The sequence below is a fragment of the Colletes gigas genome, unplaced genomic scaffold (genome assembly GCF_013123115.1).
Source record: "Colletes gigas isolate AHSC1104 unplaced genomic scaffold, ASM1312311v1 Colletes_gigas_Sc00007, whole genome shotgun sequence".
Taxonomy (NCBI): Eukaryota; Metazoa; Arthropoda; class Insecta; order Hymenoptera; family Colletidae; genus Colletes; species Colletes gigas.
The window spans coordinates 5,781,812-5,800,260 of NW_025106636.1; the positions used below are offsets into that span (position 1 = coordinate 5,781,812).

General features: G+C 48.0%; 1 protein-coding gene across 1 annotated transcript in view; it reads right to left on the reverse strand.

The window, feature by feature from the left end:
- Positions 1-1,254: 1,254 nt before the first annotated feature.
- Positions 1,255-18,449, reverse strand: part of LOC122396204 — a 65,543-nt gene continuing 48,348 nt past the window's right edge. Inside the window, exons 3-4 of the mRNA XM_043394396.1 lie at positions 9,994-10,146; positions 1,255-4,253 (exon numbers count right to left, since the gene is read on the reverse strand). Coding sequence (XP_043250331.1) covers positions 3,294-4,253; positions 9,994-10,146 — 1,113 coding nt within the window. The 3' untranslated portion in view covers positions 1,255-3,293. The remainder of the gene's footprint in view (positions 4,254-9,993; positions 10,147-18,449) is intronic.

Genomic DNA, 18,449 nt, shown 5'->3' on the forward strand with positions numbered 1-18,449 from the left:
GAATAAAGGGTACCGGGGGGTGAAGAGACAGAGAGAAAGGGGGTCTTAGAGAGAGAGACGGGCGCACCAGTTGATGGAACGAGGCCGCTACAACGCTGGCAACAGCCAGATGGGTAAAGGCTGCATTACCTATGGTGCCTCGAAGAAACGATCCTTACTGAGAGAGCAGGTAACTTGCCTCCGCTTTCTCCTTCGTTAAAGGGGACTCGATGATTCCGTCCTCTTTGTTCGTGATATTAAAGTACGCCGAGGCGCCGGGAGGACCGACTCCCACCCCCTTAGCCCCGTAGAGCCAGAAGTGTCAATTGCGTTCATTGTTCGTTCATAGACCGAAGGATCGACTATCTTTCTACGGTCTTTCTCATTTTCCTTGCGAACGGCTATTGCCAACGACGAACGTACCTCGTTTCGATGCCAATCCTGTTTTACGCGGTCGCCAGGACGGGGTCAGCGAGCGTACCTCACCGCTTTTTAATGTGCTTTTGCGCGATTATGAGCCTGGGGACACCGAAGCTAACGATACAAGGCACTAGACGTGGGAAATCAGGCTTGAAAACTTTCAAAAATTCGTTCTTTAACATTTAATAATAAAAATGGAGTCAAGGGTGATTTGTGTCGTTAACTTCGGTATTCCAAGTATGTACCCATGAGCTCTACTTCAGAAAAATTTTCAATGAAATATATGCACTATTGTAGAAGTTATGGCTGTCTGAAAATTGGACCATTTTTATGGGGTTTTTGTCACTTTACGGGGTCAAGGAACAACTTTTCGAATATTTTTAGAATTTCTACATATTCTTCACCAAAATACGCGTTGCTTGCCGTTTGAAACATTAAAATCCTTCGATCCGTTCAGAAGTTATGGCATTTTAAAGATTCGCATGACATTTTCGGGCAATATTTCTGGCCACAAATTACATTTTCGATTAGGAATTTTTTTTTCGAAAGTGCGTAGGATTTCAGGGATATATGTAATGACCAAAAATGATTGTAATTGACCCCCGTAACCGGAATCTATTTTTTTAGAACGAAAAAGTTTTTTCAAAACTTTTCATTTTATCGAGGCTCCCGACCCAGTAGACTATACTAATCCAAAAATCAATAACTAACCGTGAAAGTGGGGGGTAGAAAAGCGAAAGAGAAATTGTTCAGATTTTGTGATCTCATATATTTTCCCATCTGGTTCGTGTGCAATTTTAATATAATAAAATAATAATTAATAATAGTTATAAGGATAACTGTCACAGTAATCATAATAATAATAGCGATATTATTCGTAATAATATAGTCGCGCGTTTTACCCTTAACAACTAATTGCGCTATGTTACAACGATTTATGTACAAAATAATAGGGTTTGGTGCTATTCGATACACTCTCGAGCGTATTCAACATCTGCGGCTACTTTCACAACGATTATCAAACTTCTAGTAGTACAAACACGTCCGTGTGATCACACCCTTAAGGCCTACTATGTACCTTGTTGTCCTCGAGGTTCACCGGCTAACGACATGCTATATGATACACGAAAAACTACCTCTAGGCTTAATATCATACACAAGGCTATACTACACGGTCAAATACGAAAAAGTTTAGCGTCGAACGAGTTCCACGAGACGATCACGGGCCACGTGACCCACCCCCGTTCACGACGTTAGCTCGAACATCGACAAAACAATTCGGTCAGGTTTCGAGGATATGGTCGTCGCGAGAGTTTCACCCCCCTCGCGATGCCTTTGGTATAATAACATTCGTATTAAACGAGGTCCCGCTTATTTGGAAACGCTGTTCGTCGTCGAACGATAACGTACTACTCGCAAAACCGGTATCGTCGCATCGTAGTAAAAAATCAATTCCGCAGTCAGGGTTAAGCGTAATTGTGCGCACAGCGATCGCGACGCAGAAGTAACAAAGTTCCGGGAAGTTTCGTAAATCACAGCGATTCCCGCTCTCGAACAAGAAAATCCAGGACCAGTTCGCTTGAAAGCGGGGCGAGTTGCGATTTTCGTCGACCGAGGACGATTCCGTCGCTCGAAAGCGGGTATTCCTGCATATTCGGAAGAAACAAGTCGGTCAGCCCCGTTCGTTACAGTGGTCACCGTTTTCAAGAAAAAATTGAAACCGCGAATTCACTTGAAAGCGGGCTGAGTGGTTAACTTCTCTCTGAAACTTAGGCCGAATCGGGGGTAAAAATTGTTACTTGAAAACGGGTATCGTGGTCATTCGGTACAATAGTATCTACTTTCGCGGAACAGAATCGAAAACAGGTTATTTTGGTCCTTGAATCCGGGGTAAAAATTCTACCTTAAAAGCGGGAACTACGGTTCAACGAGCTAAACAAGGTTCCTCGATTTATGCAATTTTATTTTAACAATAAAAGATGACGTTCTTTAGTTAGTGCTTGAGTCGAGGATCTTGTTAACCTTGATGGACTATTCTTCTAAACATAGTTCCGAAAATGATTTGTTCCCTGGGTATCGCGTCGTCGTTTGGAAAAATAAAAATTCTCTGACTGGTCTGTCGATGAAGGGCAAGCCACGATCTTATCCGATCGTTAAATATTCAGAGGCTGTCCTGGCGCAACAATCGCCTCTGTCAAACTCCGCCGCCCGTTTCGGAGACCGCCTCGCGACCGAATCTCTAAATATCGAACGTTCGCGTTTCGAGGACCGGTGCTCGGTTTGCGGTCGCGGTGGCTCCTCTCTAGAAATCGGTGACGTGCGACGGGCGACCCATATTTTGACAGACTCACGAATAATTCGTCTCGTTTCGCCGTCTATATCGGGAGCGCGAAACGATCCGATCCGACGTGGCCGGTTAACTGACGTTGACGCCGGGACGCCGCTGAAGTAATTGATCTTATCCGGTTTAATAGATGATCGCGTTACCCGATAATTCGAATGGCAGCTCGGATCGGATATTGGCCGCGTTAGCGTTGCCTTCCAAGACCGTGGACGAGTTTTGTAGTCGAGTCTGCAGTCGAATTTCATCATCCTCCGTTAGACTCGAACAGCTAGCTCCAAGGATAGTTCGGGGGGGTAGGAATAATTTATTAAATATCAAAAATTAAACGTACAAACGGTTTAAATAATTCCGGTGATCCGTCGTCGCAAAATTTAACCGGATAAACAGTGGAAATCGCGTCCGATCCGTTGCGAGCAACAGATTTCGGGCACCGGTGCCCATCTATACGTCTACTCCGCTCGATTCAACGAGTCCCACAGAAAACAGACGCACATTTTCAAAACAGGAGTCAACAATCATTTGGTCCTCCTCGCAGAGAAACGTTCTTCTTTCACGTGTGGTGTTCGCCGGTCTGCACCGACACCTCCGAACCCATCAGTATACCGTTCGACAATACGTTGGTCATGGAAGGCAGAACGAGGGGGCTTGGGATCGTCATGGACGGTCTCAGCCTCTCCGTGAGGGCCAGCATCACTTGGCAGTGGAGGTGCTGAATGGTGGCCAGTAGATTGAGATTGGTGTCGATCAGACCGGTGGCTGGCGAATATCTGTCCCTCTCGACGGCGTCGATGTCGTCCGCGGGCAGGATGGTGATCTTCTGCTCGAGCTCGGACTCCTTGAGCGCGGCAGCCTTGTTTTTCTCCGCCTGCAGTAGCCTCTGCTGGTGCTTCAGGTACGAAGTAGTGATGGGAAGACTATAGTCTATGGGCGTGTTCTTGGGATCGAGTCCAGGGCTCCACGGCCTTGGCAACGGCTGGCTGGGCTGAGGGGATGGCGTACGGCCCTCTGGCAACATCCTTTTCCTCTTCGACGATGCCGAACTTCTCGAGCTCGCTCGATCGGACTCCGGGGTTCGCCTGGACTCCGGCAGAGTTTCCGTGCTCGGTAAAAAACTCCCCGCCACGGGCTCCTTCTTCAGCAGATTCGTGATACTCAGGGGATTGTACTTCTCCTCCTTCTCCTTATCGGTTTTGTCTATCGAGACGACGCTCCCCTTGTGATGCTTTTGATGCCTGTAGCTGTACAGACCCTTGCTGTCACCGGTTTGATGTCCCTCGCGCGGCTTAGAACTACTTTGCACCGACGTCGTCGACGTCGTCGTGAGGGCGGCGCCCGGGTTGGGGCTCAGCAGCGTCGTCGTCGTCGTCGTTATCGGCGTCGTCGACGTAGACTGCGCCTGGGTGGATAAATTCGTCGGGCTCGGGGTCCGCGGGCGTCGTTGGCATTCCGTGCACCCCAACAGAAATCGCGTTACCGCCTCGCGTGGAAGAAAGGCGTACGTTTCCGTGATCTGGAACAAAACATGATCCACTCGTTAGAATAACAATTCGTTTACCACCCAGTTCTATGTTTCGATGATTTTCCCTACCCTCGTTGAATATCTATTCGCTCGCTACTACCACGAGTAGACCTCATATCCAATGTATTTTTTATATAAAGAATTTTTTCTCGAAAGTGCGTAGGACTTCGAGGGTATGTGTGTTCACCAAAAATGATTGTAATTAACCCCCGCAGCTAAAAATAATTTTTTTAGAACAATTTGAAAATTTGAAAGTCCATAAGGTGTACTGACTAATGATCAATTGATTATCCTCACAGTCTATAGTTATATATTTAAGTTATAACAGAGTAATTTTAAAATTCCAGATTGCCAAAGCTGAGACCAAGTTACAAAAAGACTGTCGTCGATGTCTACAACCTATCTAGCAAAGTCTGCCTCCTAACGGGCTTAAACAACCTCACTTGCAACATTACAGGGTAAGTCACTATCTAGCAAAGGCAAAATATTTCTGAAAATTTTCAATATCCCCTAGAATTCCCATTGGATCTAATCTGACCTAAACCAGATCCGCAACGTTACGATTGTTCCGTTGATGACTATCAAACCGAACCAAAATCTTTTCAAACATTTCCCATATGCCCGCGAACTTCCAATTTGACCCAAATCACGGATCCCACATTAATAGAAATGGCCGCCGAGTCTCGACGATCGAGGAGTTCTTTCCGGAAAGATTAGAAAGCTCGGGGTGCGAGACTCGTAGCAAACAGCATGAGTGACCCCTTTTCTCCCTCTGTCAAACGTCAGCGTCACGTGGAGCCGTTTCACGCGGAACGCCCACTGGGGAAAATTCATGAGCAGTAACGGAACTTTGATGTCTTTGCGAGGAGGTATTTAGCCGGAGGGATGTTCTCTGCCTCTTAATAGGAAACGTTTCTCTCTAAGGAGGTGGAGGAGCGGCATAACTTAATCAGGGATGGGAGCCTCCTAGCCGAGAAAGGCAAAGGTTGATGTAGGTATATGTGTATATACACGTCACCGTTCGCGTGTATGTGCGCGCGTGTGTATAGCTGCAAGGTACGGTGAGGTAATTTGATAAGATTTACTTGAGGCTTGCCTGCGAGACGAAGAAAAGAGCTGTAGGTAAGAAACTGAGATAATGGCTTTTGGATCAACGTGACACAGTGGCAAAACTTGTACAAGCCGCGAACGACATTCTTGTTCCCAAGTTTGACGGAGGTTCGAGATTCTCTGATTGAGAAATGTTGATACTCTAAGCGATAAAAAACGCTAAAAAATGTACCATTTCCAATCCAAAACCATGCGAAACTGATCGAAAACAGAGGTTCCCCATTTTTGTTAACACTCTGTATAAGCAACGCAATCTATTTGTTTAGTAAGCAACGTCAATCAGTTCATCGACCCGGCTGAAATCGTTGCGGTGGGGTCTAAAGTTTTCTATTACCTTCCCGCTTTAGGAAACTGATACCCCAAGAACCTAAGTATCAATTAACCGCAACTCGGCACCCTCTTGTGTGCGACGCAACCCTCACATTTCACGACCGCCTTGCGCTACCCTACGCCCTAAACTTTACGAAGACTTCACACACGCGGTCGCCCTAAACATGTCAAATCTCCATTCACACCGACAACCAAAATTTTACAAAGGCGTCGCTAATGCAAGCGTCGTCGAAAGCGCAAAGAAGAGTTCGTCAAGTTGATGGTTTAGGTAGAGAATACCAACGCTATCCAATCAGTGGAATACAACGCAGTCAATAGTGCAAATGAAACTTCTCGAAGCTACGATAATGTGACTTCTCAAGATCCCCAACTTTTCTACGATATAAGCTTGCTCCTCCGCTCAAGAAACAAAGTCGAAGTCTCAGAAAGTGGCCTCCTAAAAACAAGGCTCTGACTGGCCGGAAAACAGACCAGATATAAAGAGTCTTAACAGTGCTGGAGTTACTGTATCGAGCGAAGCGAGAGCAAAGTTTCATCTCCTTGAAAACTACCCGTCGTGTGATAACTTTGGGTACCAATCCGTTATACAACAAATCCCCATTGCGCAACGTTTCGTGCGGCGCGGCGCGGAGGGTGGGTTGCTCCCGCGAACCGATGAATCGCGCCTTGTAACGTCGACTTAAACGTAAAACAGTTTCACGGTCGCGCGAGCGCCCGGCTGTATGCGTGCGTGCGTGTGCGCGCCGCCTCGTGCGCGTGTGTGCGAGCGCACGAGTAAGCAGGCAATGCAACAAGTGTCCTGAAGTTTTGAATCACAAGCAGATCGCGTCGGTTGAGAGAGGAAGAGGACGACGCGGTTTGGGTGGGGGCGGTCGGCGGAAGAGCGTGGCGGGTGATGAGGGGCAGGAAGGTCGGCGGGGTTGCGAACGAGAGAAAGAGGAACGGACAAGCGGAGAAAGAAGGCGAAACCGATCGAGCCGCGGGGGGAGGAGGGCGTCGGAGAACAGATATGATACCCCGGAGAGAGCTTTACGCCAACGCGCAGCGGAACACGTGAGATGACGTGTGGTATCGAGTGTTCGACGCTTGAATGCCTCAATGCCTTCCCCCGGGAACGGTAAATATCATGTGTCGCGGCTGGCCATGCAAGAATTCGGCGTGCTGACGACACCGAACGAATTCGGGGTCATCGATGCGCCGATATATCTTCCCTGGGGAGCCCGTTCAATTGAATTCGGATGACACTAGATACGTTCTGGAACCACTGTTTTTTGGAGGATGCGTTATTGATGCCGGCGTGTGGAAGCGTTGGAAGCTGGAATGCTGCGATACCGAGTCACATATGCCTTTGCTTTTGAGACGAACTGACGTCCCAAGAGTTGGAACGAAATCAGTTGACTGCTTAAGAAGGCATTCCTCGAACTGTGAATCGTATCTCATCTCCAATGTTATGCATTGTGGGAGCTTGCTTCTCCATGGATGAAAACCCCTAAGTTGCCAAATCAAGAACAGGAACAAGGAACGGAGGAGAAGTTCCGAAGACTAAACTATCGTGGCTTTGGTCGGGTCGAAAACTCCGATCGAACTGATGTTCTCCCATATCTGGACTATTATCTCGATAGTAGTCTGGTGCAGAGATTTTCATCAAAGGTGACTGGCCCACTCTGGTCAAATCCACTCAGCTCACCTCTGGGGCCCTGTAACGACATGTTCGGTACAGCGTACGGAAGAGCGAGTGGTTGATGTCTGGTCAAACTGAGTTTTGACCAGAGAATTTCTTTACAGGTATAGTGTACTTATAGTGGTAGCTGACAAAGGAATAACTCAGCTCACCCCTGGGCCCCTGTAACGACTTGTTCGGTGTAGAGTGCGGAAGAGTGAGTGGTTGGTGTCTGGTCAAAACTCAGTTTTGGCCAGAAAATTTCTTTACAGGTATAGTGTACTTATAGTGGTAGCTGAAAAAGAAGTAACTCAGCTCATCTCTGGGGCCCTGTAACGACTTGTTCGGTGCAGGGTACGGAAGAGCGAGTGAATGATGTCTGGTCAAACTGAGTTTTGACCAGAGAATTTCTTTACAGGTATAGTGTACTTATAGTGGTAGCTGAAAAAGGAGTAACTCAGCTCACCTCTGGGGCTCTGTAACGACTTGTTCGGTGCAGGGTACGGAAGAGTGAGTGGTTGATGTCTGGTCAAACTGAGTTTTGACCAGAGAATTTCTTTACAGGTATAGTGTACTTATAGTGGTAGCTGACAAAGGAGTAACTCAGCTCACCCCTGGGCCCCTGTAACGACTTGTTCGGTGTAGAGTGCGGAAGAGTGAGTGGTTGGTGTCTGGTCAAAACTCAGTTTTGGCCAGAAAATTTCTTTACAGGTATAGTGTACTTATAGTGGTAGCTGAAAAAGAAGTAACTCAGCTCACCTCTGGGGCCCTGTAACGACTTGTTCGGTGCAGGGTACGGAAGAGCGAGTGAATGATGTCTGGTCAAACTGAGTTTTGACCAGAAAATTTCTTTACAGGTATAGTGTATTAATAGTGGTAGCTGAAAATGGAGTAACTCAGCTCACCTCTGGGGCCCTGTAACGACTTGTTCGGTGCAGGTTACGGAAGAGCGAGTGAATGATATCTGGTCAAACTGAGTTTTGACCAGAGAATTTCTTTACAGGTATAGTGTACTTATAGTGGTAGCTGAAAAAGGAGTAACTCAGCTCACCTCTGGGGCCCTGTAACGACTTGTTCGGTGCAGGGTACGGAAGAGCGAGTGAATGATGTCTGGTCAAACTGAGTTTTGACCAGAAAATTTCTTTACAGGTATAGTGTATTAATAGTGGTAGCAGAAAATGGAGTAACTCAGCTCACATCTGGGGCCCTGTAACGACTTGTTCGGTGCAGGGTACGGAAGAGCGAGTGAATGATATCTGGTCAAACTGAGTTTTGACCAGAGAATTTCTTTACAGGTATAGTGTACTTATAGTGGTAGCTGAAAAAGGAGTAACTCAGCTCACCTCTGGGGCCCTGTAACGACTTGTTCGGTGCAGGGTACGGAAGAGCGAGTGAATGATGTCTGGTCAAACTGAGTTTTGACCAGAAAATTTCTTTACAGGTATAGTGTATTAATAGTGGTAGCTGAAAATGGAGTAACTCAGCTCACATCTGGGGCCCTGTAACGACTTGTTCGGTGCAGGGTACGGAAGAGCGAGTGAATGATATCTGGTCAAACTGAGTTTTGACCAGAGAATTTCTTTACAGGTATAGTGTACTTATAGTGGTAGCTGAAAAAGGAGTAACTCAGCTCACCTCTGGGGCCCTGTAACGACTTGTTCGGTGCAGGGTACGGAAGAGCGAGTGAATGATGTCTGGTCAAACTGAGTTTTGACCAGAAAATTTCTTTACAGGTATAGTGTATTTATAGTGGTAGCTGAAAATGGAGTAACTCAGCTCACATCTGGGGCCCTGTAACGACTTGTTCGGTGCAGGGTACGGAAGAGCGAGTGAATGATATCTGGTCAAACTGAGTTTTGACCAGAGAATTTCTTTACAGGTATAGTGTACTTATAGTGGTAGCTGAAAAAGGAGTAACTCAGCTCACCTCTGGGGCCCTGTAACGACTTGTTCGGTGCAGGGTACGGAAGAGCGAGTGAATGATGTCTGGTCAAACTGAGTTTTGACCAGAGAATTTCTTTACAGGTATAGTGTACTTATAGTGGTAGCTGAAAAAGGAGTAACTCAGCTCACCTCTGGGGCTCTGTAACGACTTGTTCGGTGCAGGGTACGGAAGAGTGAGTGGTTGATGTCTGGTCAAACTGAGTTTTGACCAGAGAATTTCTTTACAGGTATAGTGTACTTATAGTGGTAGCTGAAAAAGGAGTAACATCACTTCTACAGCTATTTTGTCCTAATCGCCCCTAAGCACTCAATCGATAGATCAAAACCAAAGTGATTGTGATAAATAGTGAAGTGACACTGTTCAGTGTTTGTGGAAATCACATCACTCGTGAAGATACATAGATTCATAAAAGACAGTGGATAATACGTCTGTGTACTAGTGGGAGCAATGTTGATGCTGTATAAGTTTATACAGTGTCCTACAAAATATCACATAGTGGTCTTCCCAGGTAAGTTATATTTTCTTAACCATGAATGAACTTGTTATTTGCATAAGGAATTGCCCTTCAACCAATTTTAAGGACAAATGGCATAACATTTACAAATGTGTCGGGAGTAGAAGCTCGAAAAGCTGGTATTCGGTGTATCGTATAGAAAAAGAAAATGATAACGGGTATAAGAACTTACCGTCCTATACGTCCTCTTCTGACCAGCATGCTTTCCCGGACGACCCTCAAGGTCAACATGAACAGCATGAATAATGTCGAAAAAGTTCTCGACAATCGCAACTTTCTTGTACACTCTTCCGGGTGGAACAGTCCCTTCGGCGCCATTTAATGCCTGAAATCAACATAAAATGCGATTTAAAATTGAATTCAAACCTTTAACATTTAAGTTAAATACAGGAGAAAAGAATGAGGATATATCGTGTCACTTGTAACTGCTTTTATTTGTCACTAATCAAAATTTCAACAGTGCCACCTAGATGACTGCATGAAACTACCCCGCAGTCAAGAAGGTTTCTACCCTTGCATCGGATGTTACCAATTCTGTTACCATCAGTTGCTTGTGAAGGGTAGTGTCGGTAATACAGAAAACTTGATACCTTCATCTTCAATCGGTAACGTAGATTTCTGTGAAGTCAGATACCAATCCTGTTTCAAACTTCCCGCGACCACTTTTACCCGCAAGCGTTACTGGATCAAACGAATTTAAAAACTCAACAGATGAAAATGCCACATTTTCAAACAGTGTATCTTACGGAAAAGCCAAAAATTCAAACGATTTTAACCACGTCGAAGTAGAAATATATTTAGTGTTTAATAAGCTCCGTGTGTCAAGTTACGTGCCATGCAATCGAATTCGTATTTCCCCGACGGTCTATTGCGTAAAGAGAACTACGACGTTGCTTCACAGCCATTTTCGCAAAACCCACGCCGCGTACGTCCCCGTCACGGCAGTTCGTCTCGATAAAAAAAATTCCAACTTCCCGGGAAACTCAATTAACTCCGGCGCGAATGCCGTCACGGTCCGTAGGCATGGCCGCGGTCAGATTGTTCGGACGAACTTTGCGACCTTAAGAAGTTGCGAGCGCATGCGCGACATTATTGTCTTTCCCTGAACACCTGTTGAAGGGTAAAGTTGAACTCGTGGGGGCTTACAACTCGGTTAAGTGGCTGCGGTCAGGCAGGATAACAATGCCGATATCTAGGTGACCACCGCCTTAAGATAATACGACCCGATCAAACGACCACGTCCCGTAATTAGACACAATGGAGGCGACGGTACCGACCGTGTGTATCGTCGTCGAACGGAAACCGATGATTTTATGAATACCAAAGTATCAGGGGAATTTCCAATGACTGTCGTCAATTTATAAACTGGGAGTGTATTATAAGAACTGAGTGAATTTATTACGATATACTGATATGTACCCTAAAATTATACCGCCAATTAGGTGGGTGTAATCTTATTCCGCCTTCGACAAATTGAAACAAACCGAATTAAAGTCAACGATCGAAACGATCTGTCGAAACCGAGATAATCGTCAACGTTCTGGGAGTTCCGGGGTCAGGCGACATCCACCCCTCGAGATAACCGGTTCGATCGAAACAGGTGTAGATTAACCTACTCGAGGGTGTGTGTGTCTTCCCGTACGCTTACGTAAACGCGTTGGGGTGCGTTTCACGGTTGAATACGCCCAAGCATGAACCCGGCATTCTGTCGCCTACGGATGGCTGTATCACGCAATGCGTATTGACATATAACGAGCATATAGTCTGACCGCATAGCTGTACGGGACGAGATCTATCTATACCCACGCCAAGTCTGAACATATATACCACTTTAAGGCTCCTTCCTGCGACAATAAGCATCTTAAACTAGTTTTCGTGTTTGGCTCCGATGCGACTACGGTCGTGGTGCTACAGTCACTCTTCATTTTCTACTTGATGAGACTCAATGATGATCGCTAGCAGAGTCCGACTCGAGCTCGCTTATTTTGGATGGTCATCCTTGCGCTACAAGCGGACAGTGCAGAACTCCGGCTAGTGTCCAATATTATAACGAAATACTGAACGAATTTTCGTAAAAATATTTATGAATACAAAAACCAAAGCTTGGTAAACCCCCTATGGTTAAAAGTCTGACCCCAATGGTCGATCTCATAACCTCTCGGGTCTGAGTTTAAGCGCGTGAAACTGGAGATCCGTAATGATCACTGGCCATCCAGCCCGCTGTGCCGAATAAGGATCGATACCGGGGATGACATACGAGAATTCTTCCACAAGCTGGGCCACCTTTCGCTTAGAACGGCCTGTCGACAAATGGGACGCGGAATCCCGGACAAGGCGCGTGCGGTCGGCGCGGTTCGTTTGCTCGAGGCGGCCACCTTTTCCTCGACCCCTCGCACACTCGGTGCTCCGTTTCGAACGACCAAGCCGCGATAAATATTCATACTTGACGCGGCCACTTTTGCTCCGTAAATAGATTAAATGAACTGGCGGAATCCCAGGATGTTTTCACGAACGACTACAAAAGATGGAGAGCTTGACCAAAGGATCCCAAACCCCTCGAGGATCCGACTGCTCCCAAAGGAGCCGGAGATAACAAAAAGTCGTATCAAAGAATATTATCGCGGGCAGAAAAGTGAACGAGTGTCTCACAGAACGTCACGTGCGTTGGTGCTAAACACTCTCGAGGACCCAGCATTTAATTCACTCAAAGCCATTTTTTCCTGTCACAAGTAACGCCAGAGAAGACTGCTCCGAAATTGTATTTTGGAATATGGAACAGGTTCGATGACACAGGATTCAGATGATCCCCGGAATTGCATAACGCGACGAGAGATGGAATTGGAACGGAAATACGTTTTTTGACACAGAATTCGGCCACAAAAGAGCATACGGCTCTGTCTAAATTAGGTCAGCGGCTTTCCCGAATTCGACTAATCCCGTCCGACTAAAATTTCGAGGAAAGTAAGAGAAATCACCCGTTCGGATCGATCCGACGAGCTTCCGTCGGACATTACTCCGAGTTGTAGTTCGTCCGGTGTCTGAACGACCTCGAATGAACATGAAAAAAATTGACAGGTCGTCCAGCGAAATCACGAGAAAAATTAAGAGAAATTGCCCGGTCGTATCCATCCGGCAAGCTCCTGTCGGACATTTTTACATGTCCCAACGCGGGCGGAACAAAAAGAACATAGCGCGTAGTCGAACGTTCTTTCTCTTTCCTCGTAATTCCGTTCCAATACGGTTTTGGAAAAGCCCGGTCGAAAGCGGTGGAGAAGGGGCGAGGGGGGAAGGAGAGGCGCGCCGGAAAATCTCCGGCGATGAGCTCCGGAATAGAAGCACGTCAGCGGTGCCATAAATCCGTATGAGGCACGGGACGGGCCAAGTTTGCGGCGCAACGAAATCCGGGTATAGCGGGTGTTTTAAAACCCCGCGGACCGCGAGTTTGCATTTTAAACGAACGACCGGGTCGCGGAGACGGAGGGGAGGTCGGAGAGGGAGGGAACGGCGGTGGAAAACAACACGGCAGCCACGCAAACGCGCCGGCGAATCGGATTAAAAAAATTCACGAGGGAGTCGCCGTTCCACGAGCGCCGAGGCGCGCGTGAACCGCGTGGGAGGGCGTCAGAGGAATCACGTACTGGGTGGTTCGCTTCGATTCTTCGTATCGTGACCACCACGAACTGAAATTTGATCAGACTAGAATTACGTAGGTCTATAACAAAAATTTTAAACAACTCTCGTCGATTACAAATGCCACATTGTTGGGCAAAGGTTACTTGCAAGTGACCTTTCATTTTAATGTGCCTTTGATTCCTCCTGATGTATGTAAAATACTAGACAGTTTTTACGGTACGAATAATTAAAGTCGAGCAAATTGTCGATAGTAGTAGACGTATGTGGAGAAGAAGAACAGGGCAGAGAAAAACTGCGAGTAATCTAAAAATGTGTGAGATCAGACGAGAGGTCGGAAGACCTACTAGGGTTAACGAAGCAGCAGCAAGAAAGTTAGCGCCGAGTATCGTAACCGCGCCGCCTTTTCGGTAACTTTGAGTTGCGTAACGCGGTGCACTGGCGTCAAGTGCCTTCTCGGCTCGTGCATGTGCATGTATCGATGCCTGCCACGACTGTGGACGTGCGACGTTGGTAGTTCTCTAGCAGCTGTTCTTATTGCGTCCGCTCTAACGAGGATTCTAAAGGGAACTGATGAGATTGGTCACGAAAAATGCGTAGCAGTGAACTATTTAAGCGAGGAATTAGTAGTGCTGTATCTAAAGGAATCTGTTGGAACACGGTCAAATTAAGTGGCAATCACGACACCTCTGATCTACGTATGGAATAACTTTTCACTCGCGTGAAAGTGTAAATGTGTGTGTGTTTCTTCGTACGAGTTTGGGAACATTACGTTAAACGTATCCCACTACTTCCTGCAACGAACGTCGAAGTGTAAACTCGTTTATAACAAGTGATTTACAATTAAGTGTTTAGTGATTTTGTGTTAAAATTGAATTCGGTGAATATGGAGAACTCGAAGATCCTGATGCGATTGAATGCAGGAGTTTGTATCGAGACGTTGGCTAATTTTGTTGCAAACTCGGCTAAAAAATGTCTCGGTTTTGAAGATACCGAACGACAGGGCCTGGTGGAAAGCTCGAAGCAGCCGTCGCACGATCGCATGCCAGGCTCGCCTACTCCTCGGTGACGCAACGGGGCGGTCGCTGACGTCAAAAATCGGGAAGCGGTCTGAAAATAGTCGCGTCGTCGGGACGCGTCGCGGGCTGTCCTGGCACGCGGACGTGGACGGGGTTTCTGGCCGACACGAGACGGGATCTAACGGCTCGCAGTCATTGAAACAGTCCCGAGGTGGCGGCGTGTCATTGCATAACAACGATACTAGGAAGCGTCGCGAAAGTGGCACGGTATCATTGCGGCCAGCCGTTAAATATTCTCAACGAGGTCGGATTACTTCCATTACGCGAAGGAACGACAACTAGGCGGCCAGGAACGAGCCCGCGGAGTACTCGGAACTGGTTTCGCCGTCTCGGGACCTACGCGCCGCGCATCGGAACGCGTACACCTCAATCTATTCGGGGTCCGGCTATCAACGTTTGTTTTTCGGGGCTCCTTTCTTCTGGTCGACGGCCGCTCGCAGCCCCGTGTGATTGGGTTAGTTTTGGTTTGTTGGGACAGGACACTGCGAGAGCCGGGCCACCCAGTAGCCATTTAGATAAATGACCCGGCCCCTGTTGAGTGCTGCGGGATGCCGGTAGGGAGAGACAGAGAGGCCGAACGCGAGGGAGAAACGAACACTGTGCGAGAGAAACGGATGTAGGTGACGCACAGGGAAAGGGAGAAAGACTGACACGGTTGTAAACAGAGGAGGTGGCCGCGAGTCGGCGGAGGGAAGAGAGACGATAGCAGGAACACCGAGGTCATACTCGCCGCAGACATAAAAAGTGTTTGGGTTTCGGTGACGGAACAAAGAGTCTCTCAGCCGCGGATCCTCCTTTCACGTTCTCGTTTATTTGACGAACCTCCACCCCTACCCGCCCCGGCAGCCGCCGATATTTGTTGATCTTGCCTCGGAATCCACCGACGTCTGCCGCCGATAACTCCCTGATTCTTTCCCGGAAATTCAGCGAGACGATCGTCGGTTGAAAGCATCCGTTAACGTAGCTCGTGAAAGACTGCCTTTTCGACTGCCGGAGGAGAACTCGTTTACCGATTTTTTCGACCGGCTCGTACTCGACGATCTTATTTCGCGCGGCGATGTTTCTTTTACGCACTGATCGGGAGAAAGAGGGGGAGGGGGGAGGGGGGGAGGGAAGTCCGAAGTATCGACTTTCCTCCAGGCTCGAGGCACTTACGGACCCCTCGGACGCGAGAACGTCCGCAAACCGCTGGAACTACAAGTAGGAATTTTCTCGTAAACCGGCCCCGTTACGAGGAAAGGCTCTCCGCGTTATTCGTGAGATTGCTTTCTTCGTTAATCAGATGATTTTTAGACACCTCGGGTTCAAGACCCGATTTGAAAACCATACCGGATAGATGTCTTTAAGGAAATGTGTTTCTAGGAAATACCAAGAACGAATTAACGTAACCATTGTTCTTTGAACGTAGCCTGAGTCATCGGTCTCATCGATCGATAAATTGTTGTTCTCCACTGACCTATTCGGCCATCAAAGGGTCGCCAAGTTACACCGTAACTCGATCAAAAACCTCGAGACGACCCGAATTCTCCCATGCGATCGTTCCAGCGTCTTTTCGACGTCTGGTGCTAATTCGGTGCAGGTTTCCAACATTTTTCGCAGTCCGTCTCACGAGTAACTCTTGTTTTATTTATAGCTGAACGCGCTCCGTTACCTTTGCGTCCGATTATCGATCCCTGAGACGCTAGATACTCGACATACTTCGCCGCTCTCTCTTTCCGTCTCCCGCTCTCTCGTACCGCGATCCTTCTTCTCTCTCTTTCTTTCCGTTACTTACGGCATTACTTAACATTTTACCTCGACGCTCGAAACAAAAAAAAAGAAGTTGGAATTCTTTTCTGTCGTCCAACCCGTGGTACACGATCCGTCCTCTCGCAGACCACGCTAAGAAAACACGACAAAAAGAGACGCGCGCGCCAGGGTCGAATTTACCGTCGGTTCCCATGGATTTTTTGCGCGTCGCGTTCATTCGAGCTGCAAATCGCATGGTTTTATCGGGAGCAAGGCTATCGTGGTCGACACCTCCTCACGCCAAGTACTTAGGAAGCCCCGGACGACGCGGAACCCTCCGCAGGAGCCGCGTGTCTCGTTTTTTCCCCCATCAGTGACCCTAAGTGACTCTGTCCCCGTCTCCACTCCTGTTATCCGTCCCTCGAACGCTAGTGGTTCTCAGATCGCTAACGACTAGGCGCGAATCGATAAAGGACCGTTCGCTCTACTCGCGGCAGGCAAGGCAGCGACCTGGAATCCGACGTCCCGTGACCGGAAACCGATCGTGTCGGCTGTACTGGCCAGCCAATCATCCGAAAAGCCGCGTCCGGCATGTCTGCAACGCCGATCCCGGAAAACCGGAACCTCCAGCTACTCCCACTACACCGGACTGCCCCGCCCTACGTCCGCGCCGGTATCAAGATACCACATGAACGTATTCCGGCCTGTCCGCGTTCATTATCGACGCGTCGGACGTTTTACGGCACTTCTACTCCCGCTACGGATTGATTTCGAGATTTACGGCCGCCGAGGATTTCAACAACCGGCCGGCGTACGTTCTTGGGACGGATCGCCCTCGATCGGTCCGATACGAAAATGGGTGTCGATGCCGAACATTTTCAAAGACTTCGTTCCTAGTGACCGCTCATTTTTGTAGAAAGAGGTTTAGTCCGATCTGTGAACGCCGAGTTACGTCATTTCCACTTGCTCGGTCTTAGAACTCGTATTGTGGACCGTGTAATACGTAGAAAATAACGTTACCAGATACTAACTTGACTAGTCGTGGATTAAATATTACCCAACCCACCCATAATAATTGCCTAGAATGTGCTGGAGTCAGAGGCTTTGAACTACTAGACCAAACAACGAAGGATTTATCATTTCTTTGAAGTTTCTACTCATACATATTCAGAATAAATTAAAGGCACGGACACCAACACGCCCGGTCCCGAAGTCGGTATTACCCAATCGCCAAAAACAAATAGCCAAAGTGTGCTAAAGACTACGTGGCTACAAAACAAAGAATTTGCCAACTCTTCGAGGTTTCTATTCGTACGAATTCAAGATAAGTTGCTGACGTGGAGTCTGTCTAGACAAGTCCAGGAATCGGTGTTACGCAATCGGCTACAATGATCACCTGCAGCGCATTGGGAGCAAAAACGTACGACTACCGGATTACAACACACAAAAATGCCCCTAAACGTAAGAAGAGAAGTGTATCGAATCATCGAATAACGTCGATAACACTATTCTCCAAAGTTCGATAAGAACGTGCAACGTGGAGTGTCGCCTATGGGTGACATGATGCAACGTCGTCGACAGAAACTCAAGGCAGAAAGGTCCACGGGGCAGACAGAAAAGCCTGAGCTTGGTGTCCCCCACGTGCGTGATCAGTACCGGGCGACGTAACGGCAGCAGTGTATTTACAGTGTGTTCGTCCTTGGCGAACCACGGACACCGACGCCGCGTCGCACACGCACGTTCCAAGAAGGGAGTCTGATCCGCCGTCGAAGAGACCCGACAGCGAAACTAAACCGAATAAATTATTACGCAGGCTCCTCCGTCGTCGTCGCCGTCTCTCACCCTCCCTCGCTCGAGGATGGATGCCCCCCTGCAGTTAACCGTCGAGCGCGGGCCGCCCTCCGGGCACAAAGATTCATATCTGACTCGAAGCCTTGCAAGTCTTCCCTCAGCCACGGCTTCGAACGGGACCCCTGAGCCCGGAGCGGGACGGGATTCGGACAACACTTGTCCCGTCCACGATCCGGACAAAACTTCGGCATCCTCTGACTCCCTCTCCCGAGCTAAGCGTCCCTCTCGCTCTTCCGCCCGTACCGGGTGTCCCGTTCCCTCGTGGCGGGTCGAAGTCGCCTGCGGTGCCCGAGAGAGCCCATGGGGGGAAGAGAAGGACGGACGCATACGCGCGGCCAAT